This window comes from Polypterus senegalus, chromosome 11, assembly GCF_016835505.1.
Source record: "Polypterus senegalus isolate Bchr_013 chromosome 11, ASM1683550v1, whole genome shotgun sequence".
Taxonomy (NCBI): Eukaryota; Metazoa; Chordata; class Cladistia; order Polypteriformes; family Polypteridae; genus Polypterus; species Polypterus senegalus.
In genome coordinates, this window is record NC_053164.1 from 56,167,188 (window position 1) to 56,180,187 (window position 13,000).

Consider the following 13,000-nt stretch of genomic DNA (forward strand, 5'->3'; position numbering starts at 1 on the left):
CTGCAAGGGAGCACAATAGGTTAGTTTCTTGGCAATGCCATAGTATCTACTTAGAGGCATCAACCACTTGAGAGATTCTCAGATCTTTACAATACTGGCAGCTTTTATAAGAGATAAAAGAAAATATTAAACAGATTAAACATCCCAGAAATGGTGAATCCCAAAGGGAAAGGATATGCAAAATACAGCCAACAGATTCAATAACACCAGGGTTGCATGAAACAAATTTCCATATTTTTTTCTGATGTAGCAGTCTGCATAAAACATTAACATTGATTTAAATTCCAAACCAATGAGGGTTTTATAAATACACCCACTGTGGACGAGCTGCTCGATAAACCACTAAATAATTTCTTTTTAAATAATTGGAGGCATTACTTTTGTCACACGCAACCTTGATTCTTAATTGTGCAAAAGCAAAGCTACCCTAACACAACATGCTTAAGCGTAATGGGCATTTGAGTGAAATATTCCTGTAACATATACAAAGTACATTTAGCAAGTAATATATTGCAGAAAAAGCATTTTTCTAAATAAAAAGTGTTTATTTCCAGTAACATTAAATTTAACAGGTAATATACTGTGGAAAAACATCTTTCTACATAAAAATTGTTAATGTTTTCATGATTACTGATGAAGTAAACAATTGCAAGAAACCAAATATCAAGATTTAATAAATGACAGGATTAACATGTAAATTTCAATCAATTTTATGTGTGAAATCAGCAAGGAGGCTGACCTTGGCTACTGCTCTAAAATCCCGTTACAAGCAATCAACCTTTTTAACACTATTGACTAACTTAATTTAAAATGCGAAAGCCATATTGTTTTTATAAGGATGGAATTCATTTTTAAAAATATTAATCTAAATTTGCAGGGGTGGCAAAGTAATCTTGAGGTTAGTGCTGCCTTCCCAGAATTTGCTGAGATTCAGGTTCAGATGTTTTTGTCAATGTGGCTTATTCTCCACACTCCATGTGTATGTAAGGATACCTGGCTTCTTTAAATTGGTTTGTGTTGGTCTCTGCCTTATGCTATTTTAGAATATGATGGATAGTTGAAATTTCCAGCATTCCGTTAAAAAATGTAGTTTAAGTCCTAAATAACTTTATTTATTTGACCAAAGTAAATATTAAATATTACAAATTATTTATCCAGATAATATTCAGTTTTGCCATGTCAACTTTGAATTTCATATCCCATAGACCTAGGATCATTCATGGCTCTATGATCAACCCGTGCCCTTCAAATGTCATTATTTTAATGATTTATTCCAGCTTGCCAGCAAAGCAACTGCTATGCCATTTTTTAATGAAAAGGTTGTTTGCGCACATACCATAAAGTACAGCCTTCTTTTCATTTCAAAACTTCACAAAACACAGTTCATGATCTACTATATAGTAATATAGTATTAGCATTAGTAATCCTTATTTATTGAATCCTGAAAATGAGTCATTAATGGCATTTCTACATTCCACCTTGAAGCAAATTAAATTATTAAATTGCTGTAAATTTTTGAAGTGGTTCATGGTTTTTCTTTGTTTATTTTGGGGCTGTGTTCCTGTATTTAATCAGGCATTCTTTGATTTGATTGGCTGCCAAAATAACCCTCACCTCACACTATTCATATTATGAAATATGACCAGCACTGTAATTCACTTATGGCAGCAGCTCCAGAGACTGAGGAGTGGTGAGATTTTTTTTCAACTGCATCCCCTCAATGAGACATGCCTTCTGTCTATACATTTTTGCAAGCTGTTCCAAGACATAAATCTGACACTGCCATTAGGCAACAACATTATTTATATCTTTCCTACAAAAAATAAATAAATCCTGCAATTCTCGCCCTTTCATGAATGTAAAGAAAGCAGCGTGTTCTGACCTCTTATTTATGGTAACAAGTTGTGACTCAGCTATTTATTTATTTTTTTGTCATTTGTAAATGTGAATTTAAATTTTGTATATGTGTTCCTTTTTGTGGGTGGCACAGTGGCGCAGTGAGTAGCGCTGCTGCCTCGCAGTAAAGAGACCTGGGTTCGCTTCCCGGGTCCTCCCTGCGTGGAGTTTGCATGTTCTCCCCGTGTCTGTGTGGGATTCCTCCTACAGTCCAAAGACATGCAGGTTAGGTGGATTGGCGATTCTAAATTGTCCCTAGTGTGTGTGCGCCCTGTGGTAGGCTGGTGCCCTGCCCAGGGTTTGCGTCCTGCCTTGCGCCCTGTGTTGGCTGGGATTGGCTCCAGCACACCCCTGTGACCCTGTAGTTAGGCTATAGCGGGATGGATGGATGTTCCTTTTTGTAGATATTCTTTTAACATAATTTAATTAATATTTGTGTGTATTCCTTTTTGTTGTAAAATGATGAAACCTTATCTTATATAATATTATTTAATTTAAATTGCTACTCTTATGTAATTCTTCAGTGCCACCTTTCTAGGAGCAACCAATGCCATGTATTAATAATTGTTTTTAGGGGGTGAAGTGAAGCATTAACTAAAATCAAAGAACTATGCATGATGCCTAACACTTCATATTTTCTTTTTTGGTTTGATGCTATGAGTCTTAACTTTTGTTGCTTAATAAACCTCTTTCTTAAATACATTTCATTGACCTATTTTTACCTCCAAAATGAAGGATTACTTTGAAATACATACATTGCTTTTCTAAAAATAAAAAAATATATCAAAGCTAAATCCATAGTCCATCTCTTTGATGTTTTTCCTAACAGCTCTGTCAATATTTTTATAAAGGTTGTCCGATTCTGACAGTCATTTATTGGCCCCCATATCCAAGTCTGTTTGAAGCAAATTGCCTTTCTAAAACCCAGCCATTAATTTTTGGAATATACTCTTTCAGTTAGAGAAATGCCATTTAGAAAAAAAGCAAAATATGAACAGGGCTGCAGGAAAAAAAAAGTTTCCACTGTTTGTGAACATTCATTGGGTATATTCATTCTGAATTCAGAGGCAGAGTGCAAAAACAAGGAAAAAAGAAATGCCGTTGAGGAAACCCATCAGCTACACTCATGGATTTTCTTCAGAAGGATCGATTATTAAGACCTGCAGTAACTTTACCCTTGTTGTATGCAGATCATAATGTACAGTACATACTGTATCTAGCCTCCTGAATTAAAGAAAATCTTAAACTATTGTTCATAATCTGAAAGAAAGGCTTTTAAACATGACCCCTATATACAATCTGTTTAGGGAGCTTTGTCTTAGAAATACAAAACAATTTCCTCTATTTTACAGTATATATATAATATTAATCTACTTTGAGTGATGTCTTTCCTACTTCCAACCATTTTCTGAGGCTTAATTCTGTATCAGTAGGGTGTTGTACCATGTTAGCCATTACAGATGCAATGAGAAATCAAGCAAAGTGACACCTTTTATTGGCTAACTGTACAGATTACAATATGCAAGCTTACAAGGCAGCTTAGGCCCCTTCTTCAGGCAAGTTGTAATAACTTAATTCTAAATAGCTAGCTTTATATTTTTTTAGCTATATAAGGTGTCACTTAGAGGTCAGTACTCCAACTATTATGGTTTTAACTATACGTGCTACTTCTGGAAGATGCTAAATATTTTGAAAACACTTCTATAGAGATGATGTTTAGACCAAATTATAGGTGCTTTCCCACTGCAGGAACATTTTTCAGGAGCGGAAGACTTTTTAAAAACATTTCCACTACAGAAACTCTTGTCATTTTTAGGGCTTAGACGATGAATTGTGCTGATTGGTTGACTTCAAGCACTGGCAACATAAATTTTGTATGTAGTTTGGGCTCAGAAGGGTCATCGTAAAGATGGTATGCCGTAATTCACACCTTATCATTCTTCATAGCCAGCTCCCCGGTGTGTCACATCAGGCAACTCATCAAAGCAATAATCTGCCACTTCAAGTTGCAATTGCATCAAAGCAATAAGGCAGGAGGGTATTTTTTGAACTCCTGATCACATCACACCTCACACCGAATCACTCTTTATAGCAGCCTCCCGAGTGTTGAGCACCATTCAGTACAGTGAAGCAATAAGGGGAAGGTCCCATGATCTTCCAAACCTGCTTTACTTCACACCACATCACTCTTCTTTGCTTGTCACATATTTTGCATAAAAGTTGCGAGTTGGGAATGAAACACATAAAAGTGGCCAGGGGACCACAGGTGGCCCAGGATCATCATACAGGAACTCATTGCTTCCTGACAACAAAGGTCTTGTGTTGAGAAACCATCTTATGTTACTACTGTCATACATTTAATTAATTGTGTTGATGATTTCAAGATTGGATGAGCAATACCTACCTAACTGCAAATGTACTCAAAAAATCTATTTTATCATTTGATAAAAAATTACTTACAGCAACAATGTCTGTTTCTTTTTAAAAACATCACTTTTACTGAATGGAGATGCAATTTAGGTATTATTTTTAAAACCACTCTATTTTCCCAACATTATCTAAAACTTTCTTTTTCCATTATTTCATAAAATTAATTTAGAATTTTTTTTAGATCTTCACTGAGGGCTGAGAAGGCCTAGATAGTGTTATGATCACCATAGGATTTGTGCAAATTTAATAAAGTTTTGAATATATTATCTTTTTATTATTAGGAATAGAAGGGGCGTCCAAAAGAATGGTCTAATAAAGTTTTTCTCAACCACTGGTTTGCAGCCCACCTTTGGGTCACAGACTGAAGCTGGTGGGTTGCAAGCTGCTATTGTTTTTAATGGTAGTAGTCATTGCGACAGTCATACTCGATTCCCCCCTGCTCTGATGACTGTACTCGAATCACCAAAGTGGACATCCAACTGTCCAGTGAGTCACAAAGACCCTTACGTGGGCAGAAGTGGGTCGCGACCGAAAGTAGTTGAGAAACACTGGCCTAAGAGCTACTTGAGCTCAAAGCATATTAAGGGGAAACCAAAATTCAAAATAGTAACGCTGCTTTACTTCATAACTAACGCAAGGTTATTCCTTTGTTTGTGAGTTAAAATACAGCCATTATTCTGTGGGTGCACCTTTCATGATGGCAATGTGAGGATATTACACATTATGTTGCTGTGTTGTCATATGTTGCCAACAGCAGCACAAAAGAGCAAATGACAATAACACAGAAAACAGAAATGCCCACCAGAAAAGCAAACCATAAAATGGAGGTACAGTAAAGTCACAATAAATGAATAAATAATAATTAAAATAATAATGCTAATGTGTCCAATGAAACAAAATCAGCAGATACAGTGGTGCTTGAAAGTTTGTGAACCCTTTAGAATTTTCTATATTTCTGCATAAATATGACCTAAAACATCATCAGATTTTCACTCAAGTCCTAAAAGTAGATAAAGAGAAACCAATTAAACAAATGAAAAAAATATATTATGCTTAGTCATTTATTTATTAAGGAAAATTATCAAATATTACATATTTGTGAGTGGCAAAAGTATGTGAACCTTTGCTTTCAGTATCTGGTGTGACCCCCCTTTGCAACAATAACTGCAACTAAACATTTCCGGTAACTTTTGATCATTTCTGCACACTGGCTTGGAGGAATTTTAGCCCATTCCTCCGTACAAAACAGCTTCAACTCTGGGATGATAGTGGGTTTCCTCACATTAACTGCTCGCTTCAGGTCCTTCCACAACATTTCGATTGAATGAAGGTCAGGACATTTCCATTCCAAAACATTATTCTTCTTTAAGCATTCTTTGGTAGAACGACTTGTGTGCTTAGGGTTGTTGTCTTGCTGCATGACCCACCTTCTCTTGAGGTTCAGTTCATGGACAGATGTCCTGACATTTTCCTTTAGAATTCTCTGATATAATTCAGAATTCATTGTTCCATCAATGAAGGCAAGCCATCCTGGCCCAGATGCAGCAAAACAGGCCCAAACCATGATAACTACCACCACCATGTTTCACAGATGGGATAAAGTTCTTATGCTGGAATACAGTGTTTTCCTTTCTCCAAACATAACGCTATTCATTTAAACCAAAACATTCTATTTTGGGCTCATCTGTCCACAAAACATTCTTCCAATAGCTTCTGGTTTGTCCACGTGATCTTTAGCAAACTGCAGATGAGCAGCAATTTTTTTTTGGAGAGCAGTGGCTTTCTCCTTGCAACCCTGCCATGCACACCATTGTTGTTCAGTGTTCTCCTGATGGTGGACTCATGAACATGAACATTAGCCAATGTGAGAGAGGCCTTCAGTTGCTTAGAAGTTACCCTGGGGTCCTTTGTGACATCGCCGACTATTACACGCCTTGCTCTTGAGGGTAACAATGCTCTTGAATTTCCTCCATTTGTACACAATCTGTCTGACTGTGGATTGGTGGAGTCCAAACTCTTTAGAGATGGTTTTGTAACCTTTTCCAGCCTGATGAGCATCAACAACTCTTTTTCTGAGGTCCTCAGAAATCTCCTTTGTTCGTGCCATGATACACTTCCACAAACATGTGTTGTGAAGAGCAGACTTTGATAGATCCCAGTTCTTTAAATAACACAGGGTGCCCACTCACACCTGATTGCCATCCCATTGATTGAAAACACCTGACTAATTTCACCTTCAAACTAACTGCTAATCCTAGAGGTTCACATATATTTGTCATTCACAAATATGTAATATTCCATCATTTTCCTCAATAAATAAATGACCAAGTATAATATTTTTGTCTCATTTGTTTAACTGGTTTCTCTTTATCTACTTTTAGGACTTGAGTGAAAATCTGATGATGTTTTACGTCATATTTATGCTGAAATATAGAAAATTCTAAAGGGTTCACAAACTTTCAAGCACCACTGTATTAGTAAAAACCTAAAGATTTTATGCAGAATATAATGAGAACACATATTTCCATTATTGTAAAATGCTCTGCATGAACAATTTATTTTTAATTTCTTGTTGTAAAATTGTCTGTACTCACCCAACCAAGTGTTCATTTTCTCCGAGCTGCAGTGCTCTAGCAAAGGCTGGATTAGTACATCATTATCAACCTTTGGAGCCTCTTTTGTAAACTCCTAAACAGAAGAAAAGTATGTTATTTACTGATGGTCCTTTATTGATCAGTACTAAGAAGAACTCAAAAATGATCACACTTTATGAAATTTAAAGACAACAGTACAGTATATTTAAGTTACTGTAAAGGCCATCACATAGAGTTTGCTGTGAGCCACTGACTGCAATGTGATTATGGAATATCAGTTACTGGAATTGGAATTCTATAATGCAATTACTGTGCACAATTACACAAATGTAATTACTTTGCATTATTTACCACAATTTAATTACAGTGCATTTGTAACCAAGAATAAATTAGTTTTATCTCATTCCTGTCCACATTTCCTTGAATCACAATCACTATACATTAATTACAGGAAATCTAAATGAACTACATCAATAGCTTAACAAATGCTTTGCAGTCATATCACTATGTGACAATGATTGCTGCCTAATTGCACAGAATGAATTACAGTTTGACAGTCTTTGTAGTATTATTCTTGTCTAAATCTTATTCATTTAATTTTGTATCCATTTATAGCAGTATTACTAAACAGAATCCTCCTTTACCTTGTAGTATTTTTTACTTTATCTATACATATAAAAGGCAAAGCCCTCACTGAGTCATTACTAATTGTCCCACTTTCCATTTAGGTGGGAAGCTGTAATTTCATGTGCTCATTCCTTGAGTGTACTTACAAAAGTTAGGTATGTTTCATGTCCTATTATAACACCCAAGGGAGGGAAACTGGTGTACCCCCTAAACTGTATATATAGATAGGGGGAACCTCTTCTCACTATTTCTGTGACTTCCAATATACGTAGGAAGCCCAAATTTCCCATGCTCATCATTTACACTATACTTAAAAATGTTAAGTATGTTTCATTTTGCGCCGTGCCCCGTAACGAACTTTCAAAAATAACGTCTTCTTTTTGGCGGTTCTCACCATTATGCCATAAGGAAATTTCGGAACTGACCACTCCTTTTGGCGGTTTCATTCCTTATTTCCATTAACAGATGATTTATTTTACAGCAGAGACGCACAAGGGCCGCCCCCGGTCCCCCTTTCTTTTTCCGCACGGCCGCTGTCCAAGAACCTACCACGTTGTTGGCTCCCTGCTTAAAATTGTGCATTTGTCATACACAACATTTACATTTATAAATTAAACTCTTTACAATTATCAATTTCAATCTCAATACTAAAATAAGCCTATGACAATTACATTGACAATCTTGTTACGTTATCTTTAAAATGTTTCCTTTTCTGTTTCATAACTGCTTTAACGCACTTCTTCTCCACTGCGAAGCGCGAATATTTTGCTAGTTGTTTATAATAAGTTGTCTTTAAGCAAAGAACTTTCAAATACAGTTGTAACTACTTATAGAAGGGGCAATTCGAAAAGACGTGTGAATAGTGGCTTGTAGATTCTCACAAGCCACTATCCTATTCAACCGACTGCTGTTCGCACAGCACTTTTATATGTACTATGAGCAATCTTGTTCCAAAATGGGCCAAAATGGGTTAAAACTAATTCACTCTTAAATAAAAATATGTATATTACAAAGTGATTTCACACATAGTTTTTAAATTCCATATAGTTTTAGAAATCAGTAGTTTTTAGAAGTTCCGCATCTGTGCTTAACAAATGTTCCTGAATCTGGCTCTGTTAGCAGCTTTCTTGGCAGAGCCACATAAATTTTTATGTGGCTGGCCGTCTGATCAGATCTTGCTAATACTGTATATGTTTTATCTTTGTTTTTTTTTTTTTTTTATTAGATTATCTCAACGACCACTTTCCAACGATCGTGATTCTTTACTTAACATATTTTCTTGCTTGCTTTCCTCTCAATTTTCATCACCTGTTGGGATATTATGTGATCCTCCAACTTTGTTTTATTTATCTGCTGACTTCTTCACCTGGACGCATGTTTTCACCTGTATCAGTGAGCTGAATGCCTCTCGGAGACGCAAACGCACCCGCCGCTGACGTGGAAAAAGAGCATGCATTGCTTTCAAACGCCGACTGAAGTCCCACAGTTGCCTACGACCCATCTTCTCCTTCACAGGACTCCATCCTTGGTTCTTGATCACTGGACATCGAATTTAATTTCTCCATTTCAAGGCGGCATCACTTTTCCTTGGTGTGCTCTCGGGAAGTAAATGCTGCTAATGTCACCTGTACTCATCCCGCAGCGAGCTCTTCCACTTCTATCAAGGCTGCTCTCTTGAACTTGAGATCAGTGTCTAATAAAATTTTTCTTCTGCAAGACTTTATTACCTAAAATAATCTGGATTTCTTTTTCATCACTGAGACCTAGATTGTAAATGGTGACTCTTCATGTTTTACTGACTTGGTACTATCAGGTTATTCATTTTTAACCTCTCCTAGACTGACTCGTCGTGGTGGGGGGCATTGCCACTGTTTTTAAAAGTATGTTCTTGTGTCGGAGCCTTACAAAGGGTCCGTTTAGTAGTTTTGAACTGCAACTTTTCGAAGTGTGCAGCTCCCCTTCTTTGTTGTTTGCTGTGGTTTATAGACCTCCTGTAATTAATGATATATTAATTTCTGAATTCTCTGATGTCCTGGCTGATATCACCCTCTCCCATGACACAGTATTTATTGTTGGTGATTTTAACATTCACATTTGTTGTCAATCGAAACGTTTGGTTAATGACTTTTTATCACTATTGGAAATTATTTGATTTATATTAATATGCCAACTCGATCTCATTCTTACACGTGATATTTCAGTTAATGATATTGATTTATGTGATTTTTTTTTTACTGATCACTTTTCTATAATGATGGATTTGAATATTACTGTACATGTCCCTACTACTAATTGTGCTTCATGCTGCTGTCGCTTTTTAAATTCTTCTATTATATCCGATTTTAAAACCATATTCTCTAGTCTGGATGTGCATGTCCAATATGATTGCATCGATGATTCTGTCCTAGAATTTAATTCTTCTTGTAAAACGGTATTAGACTCAATTGCTCCGTTCAAGATACGCTGTAATAAGGGAAGACCTGCTCCCTGGCTAAATGAAACTACGTGATTGCTGCGCTGGGCCTGTCAAACGGCAGAACGACATTGGAAAAAAGATGGTCTGATTGTTTCTAAACAGATTTTTAAGACTTCTCTATTCAATTTTCAGGTTGCAGTTAAGAAAGCTAAATGTGATTTCTTCGCTGATTTAGTTTCATTCTAAGAATCCTAGGGTCTTATTAAATTCAATTAATGGGGCAATTCACCCTCATTCTGTGATGGGATTAAATAGCACTGTTCTTTCATGTGAGCAATTTCTTTCATTCTTTGTCAGTAAAACTGATAAAATTTGCGGTGGTATTGTTCCAACTTGACTATGAACTTCATACTGTTAATCATGGTATTGTATTCGAATCTTTTGATCCTGTCTCACTTTCACAGCTAAAAAGAACTATTGACACCCTTAAACCAGCTGCCAGCCCTCTTAATATAGTACCACCACGCCTCGTAGTGGAAGCCTTTGATGTTTTGGGCCATTTTTACTAGCCATTATCAATGATTCTATTAGTGCGGGGGTTGTGCCTTCATTTTTTAAACATGCTGCAGTGTGTCCTGGTCTAAAAAAGGCAGAATTATATCCTGGAGTTTTAGTCAATTTTCGCCTTTCTCTGTCTTTTGCAAACCTCAAGTCCGCAATCTTGGTGTTATCTTTGACAGTAACCTCTCTTTTGAGAAAAAAGTTAATTCTGTAGTCAAGAGTTGCTTTTTCCAGCTTCGTCTTTTAGGTAAGATTAAGCCTTTTTCATTTTCTAGGGATCTTGAGAAAGCTACTCATGCTTTTATCTTTTCTTGCCTTGATTACTGCAACTCACTGTATTCTGGGATTAGCAAATCCCTGATACGCAGGTTACAGTTGGTCCAGAATGCTGCCGCTCGCTTTCTGGTTGGGGCAAGGAAGTATGACTCTGCTTCTCCAATATTAGCTTCTTTACACTGGCTGCCTGTCAGTTTTCAAATTGATTTTAAAATCTTGTTGCTAGTTTTTAAATCTTTACATGGGCTTGCTCCTGCCTATTTATCTGAATTGTGTGCTTTACCCCAGCCATCCAGAGTGCTTAGATCTTCTGGTCAGTTGTCTCTTGTTGTCCCTTGTACTAAGTGTAAAACCAAAGGGGGACAGAGCTTTTACAGCTGCTGTCCCTCAACCTGTGGAACTCTTTACCTCATCACATAAAGGAGTCGTCTACAATTTGAACTGTTCAAAACAAGATTAAAGACTCATTTCTATTCACTTGCATTCCGTGACCTTCAGTAATACTGATGGTTTCCTCATTGTGATTATATAACATTACTTCTATTTATTATTTATTTTATTTATGTTTCATTTATTTTATTTCTATTTATGTTTTTTAATGTTAATTGTGTTTTTCCTTCTTTTATTGTAAAGCACTTTGGCCACAGCATTCCTATGTTGTTTTAAATGTGCTATATAAATAAAGTTGATATTGACATTTACAAGATTTTCAGATTTGTTTTTCGTGATTATCAATCCATTCATTTACTACACCTGCTTATTCCAGACTGAAGTTTATGGGTAGCCACAGCTTCAGACACCACACTGGGCAAAGTACAAGTACATAGGAGGGCACACTTACATTCATGCCCATTCCAACCTACACAGTGGCAATTTACACCTTTCAGTTAAAACTAACCGACATGTCTTTATGATGGTGAAGAGAAACTGAACCATACCCGGATGTAAAAATCCACACACACAAAAGTAGAATTTGAATACCTCACAAAGACTGAGCAACTGTGACACCATGCCATTAATCTCTTCATATTACATGATGAAACTGTTCTACAAACCACTGGCTATAGAAAATGTAATGTTCATTCATTATTAAGTATTAGTGATATGTTATACGCATACTGTATCTATCTGTAATATGAGCATTTCACATAGATTAGGATTTACCTAAAATGAGAAAAATAATCATTCCCTCCTTATGCATATTAGCAAGGGTTAAGTCAAACTTAACACATATGTAGTTAATTTAAAATATCTGTTTTATGTTTTATTTTCATTAATTTTCTAAAGTGCATTCATGACTACTTAAAAATGCAATTACAAATTACTGTAATAAATTCAAATTAGCTGAGCAACAGCAGTATAAACAAAGTGATGCACAAGTACAGAATTTTACATATTGGACCTGCACAAGCTGCTCTGAGTGGCTGAAGAGCCAGCCCATCAAGAAGGAAAAACTAAAAATGAAAGGGAATGCCTCTTTATCCCCTGGAATTGACACTAACATTAGAAGTCACTGGAGCTCCTTTATAGCTCTGCACTGACTTTGTAGCATCGTTAAACATTGACTGTGTTACAGTGTGAAATTTTATTACAATATTTCCGAGTATTAATATCTGTGAAGATCCTAGGATGAGGGTTATAAAAAAATGCACAGAATTCTAACACATGATTTAAATTCATCTTACAGTCAAAAAAATACTGGTAATACCTACAGGTTGCTGACAAAGACAAGGTTGCTATAATCTACAATGGATACATTGGACATCTGTGCTTATTTTGCAACTGCCTTACTCATTAACTAGTTATACAGTATTAGCTCTCATTCTGCTTCGAAATCACTTTTATAACTTTCTGGCAAAGTTCCCGTTCTAGTTCCACTACTATAAATTTAACATTAACCAAGACCATCTGCTTCTGTATACTCATATGTATACAACCTTCAGTAAACTCTTTTTAATTTGAGGGAGTCACTACTCTTTAATTCGCTCATAACAGATACGTGGATGACTCTTTTTCTCTCCACTGTCAAACATAATTATGACTTTAAAATGTTCTGGTTTTCTATTTATTCATTATCCAATGCATTATCCACTCCTGCAGTAAATCTGTATTGCTTTCATCATACAGTTTTGTTGGTTTAATTGTATTCCCTATTGATTAACACCAGTTTGTAGAAAACAATAAAACAAAAATGAAAAAC

The 13,000-nt window shown here is 36.0% G+C and overlaps 1 protein-coding gene across 3 annotated transcripts in view; it reads right to left on the reverse strand.

The window, feature by feature from the left end:
* The window catches only part of gabbr1b (gamma-aminobutyric acid (GABA) B receptor, 1b), a 770,225-nt gene that overhangs the window by 21,071 nt on the left and 736,154 nt on the right, over positions 1-13,000 (reverse strand). For all 3 annotated transcript variants that reach the window (XM_039768692.1, XM_039768693.1, XM_039768691.1), the window contains one exon: positions 6,921-7,014. In XM_039768692.1, the coding sequence (XP_039624626.1) occupies positions 6,921-7,014 (94 nt within the window). The remainder of the gene's footprint in view (positions 1-6,920; positions 7,015-13,000) is intronic.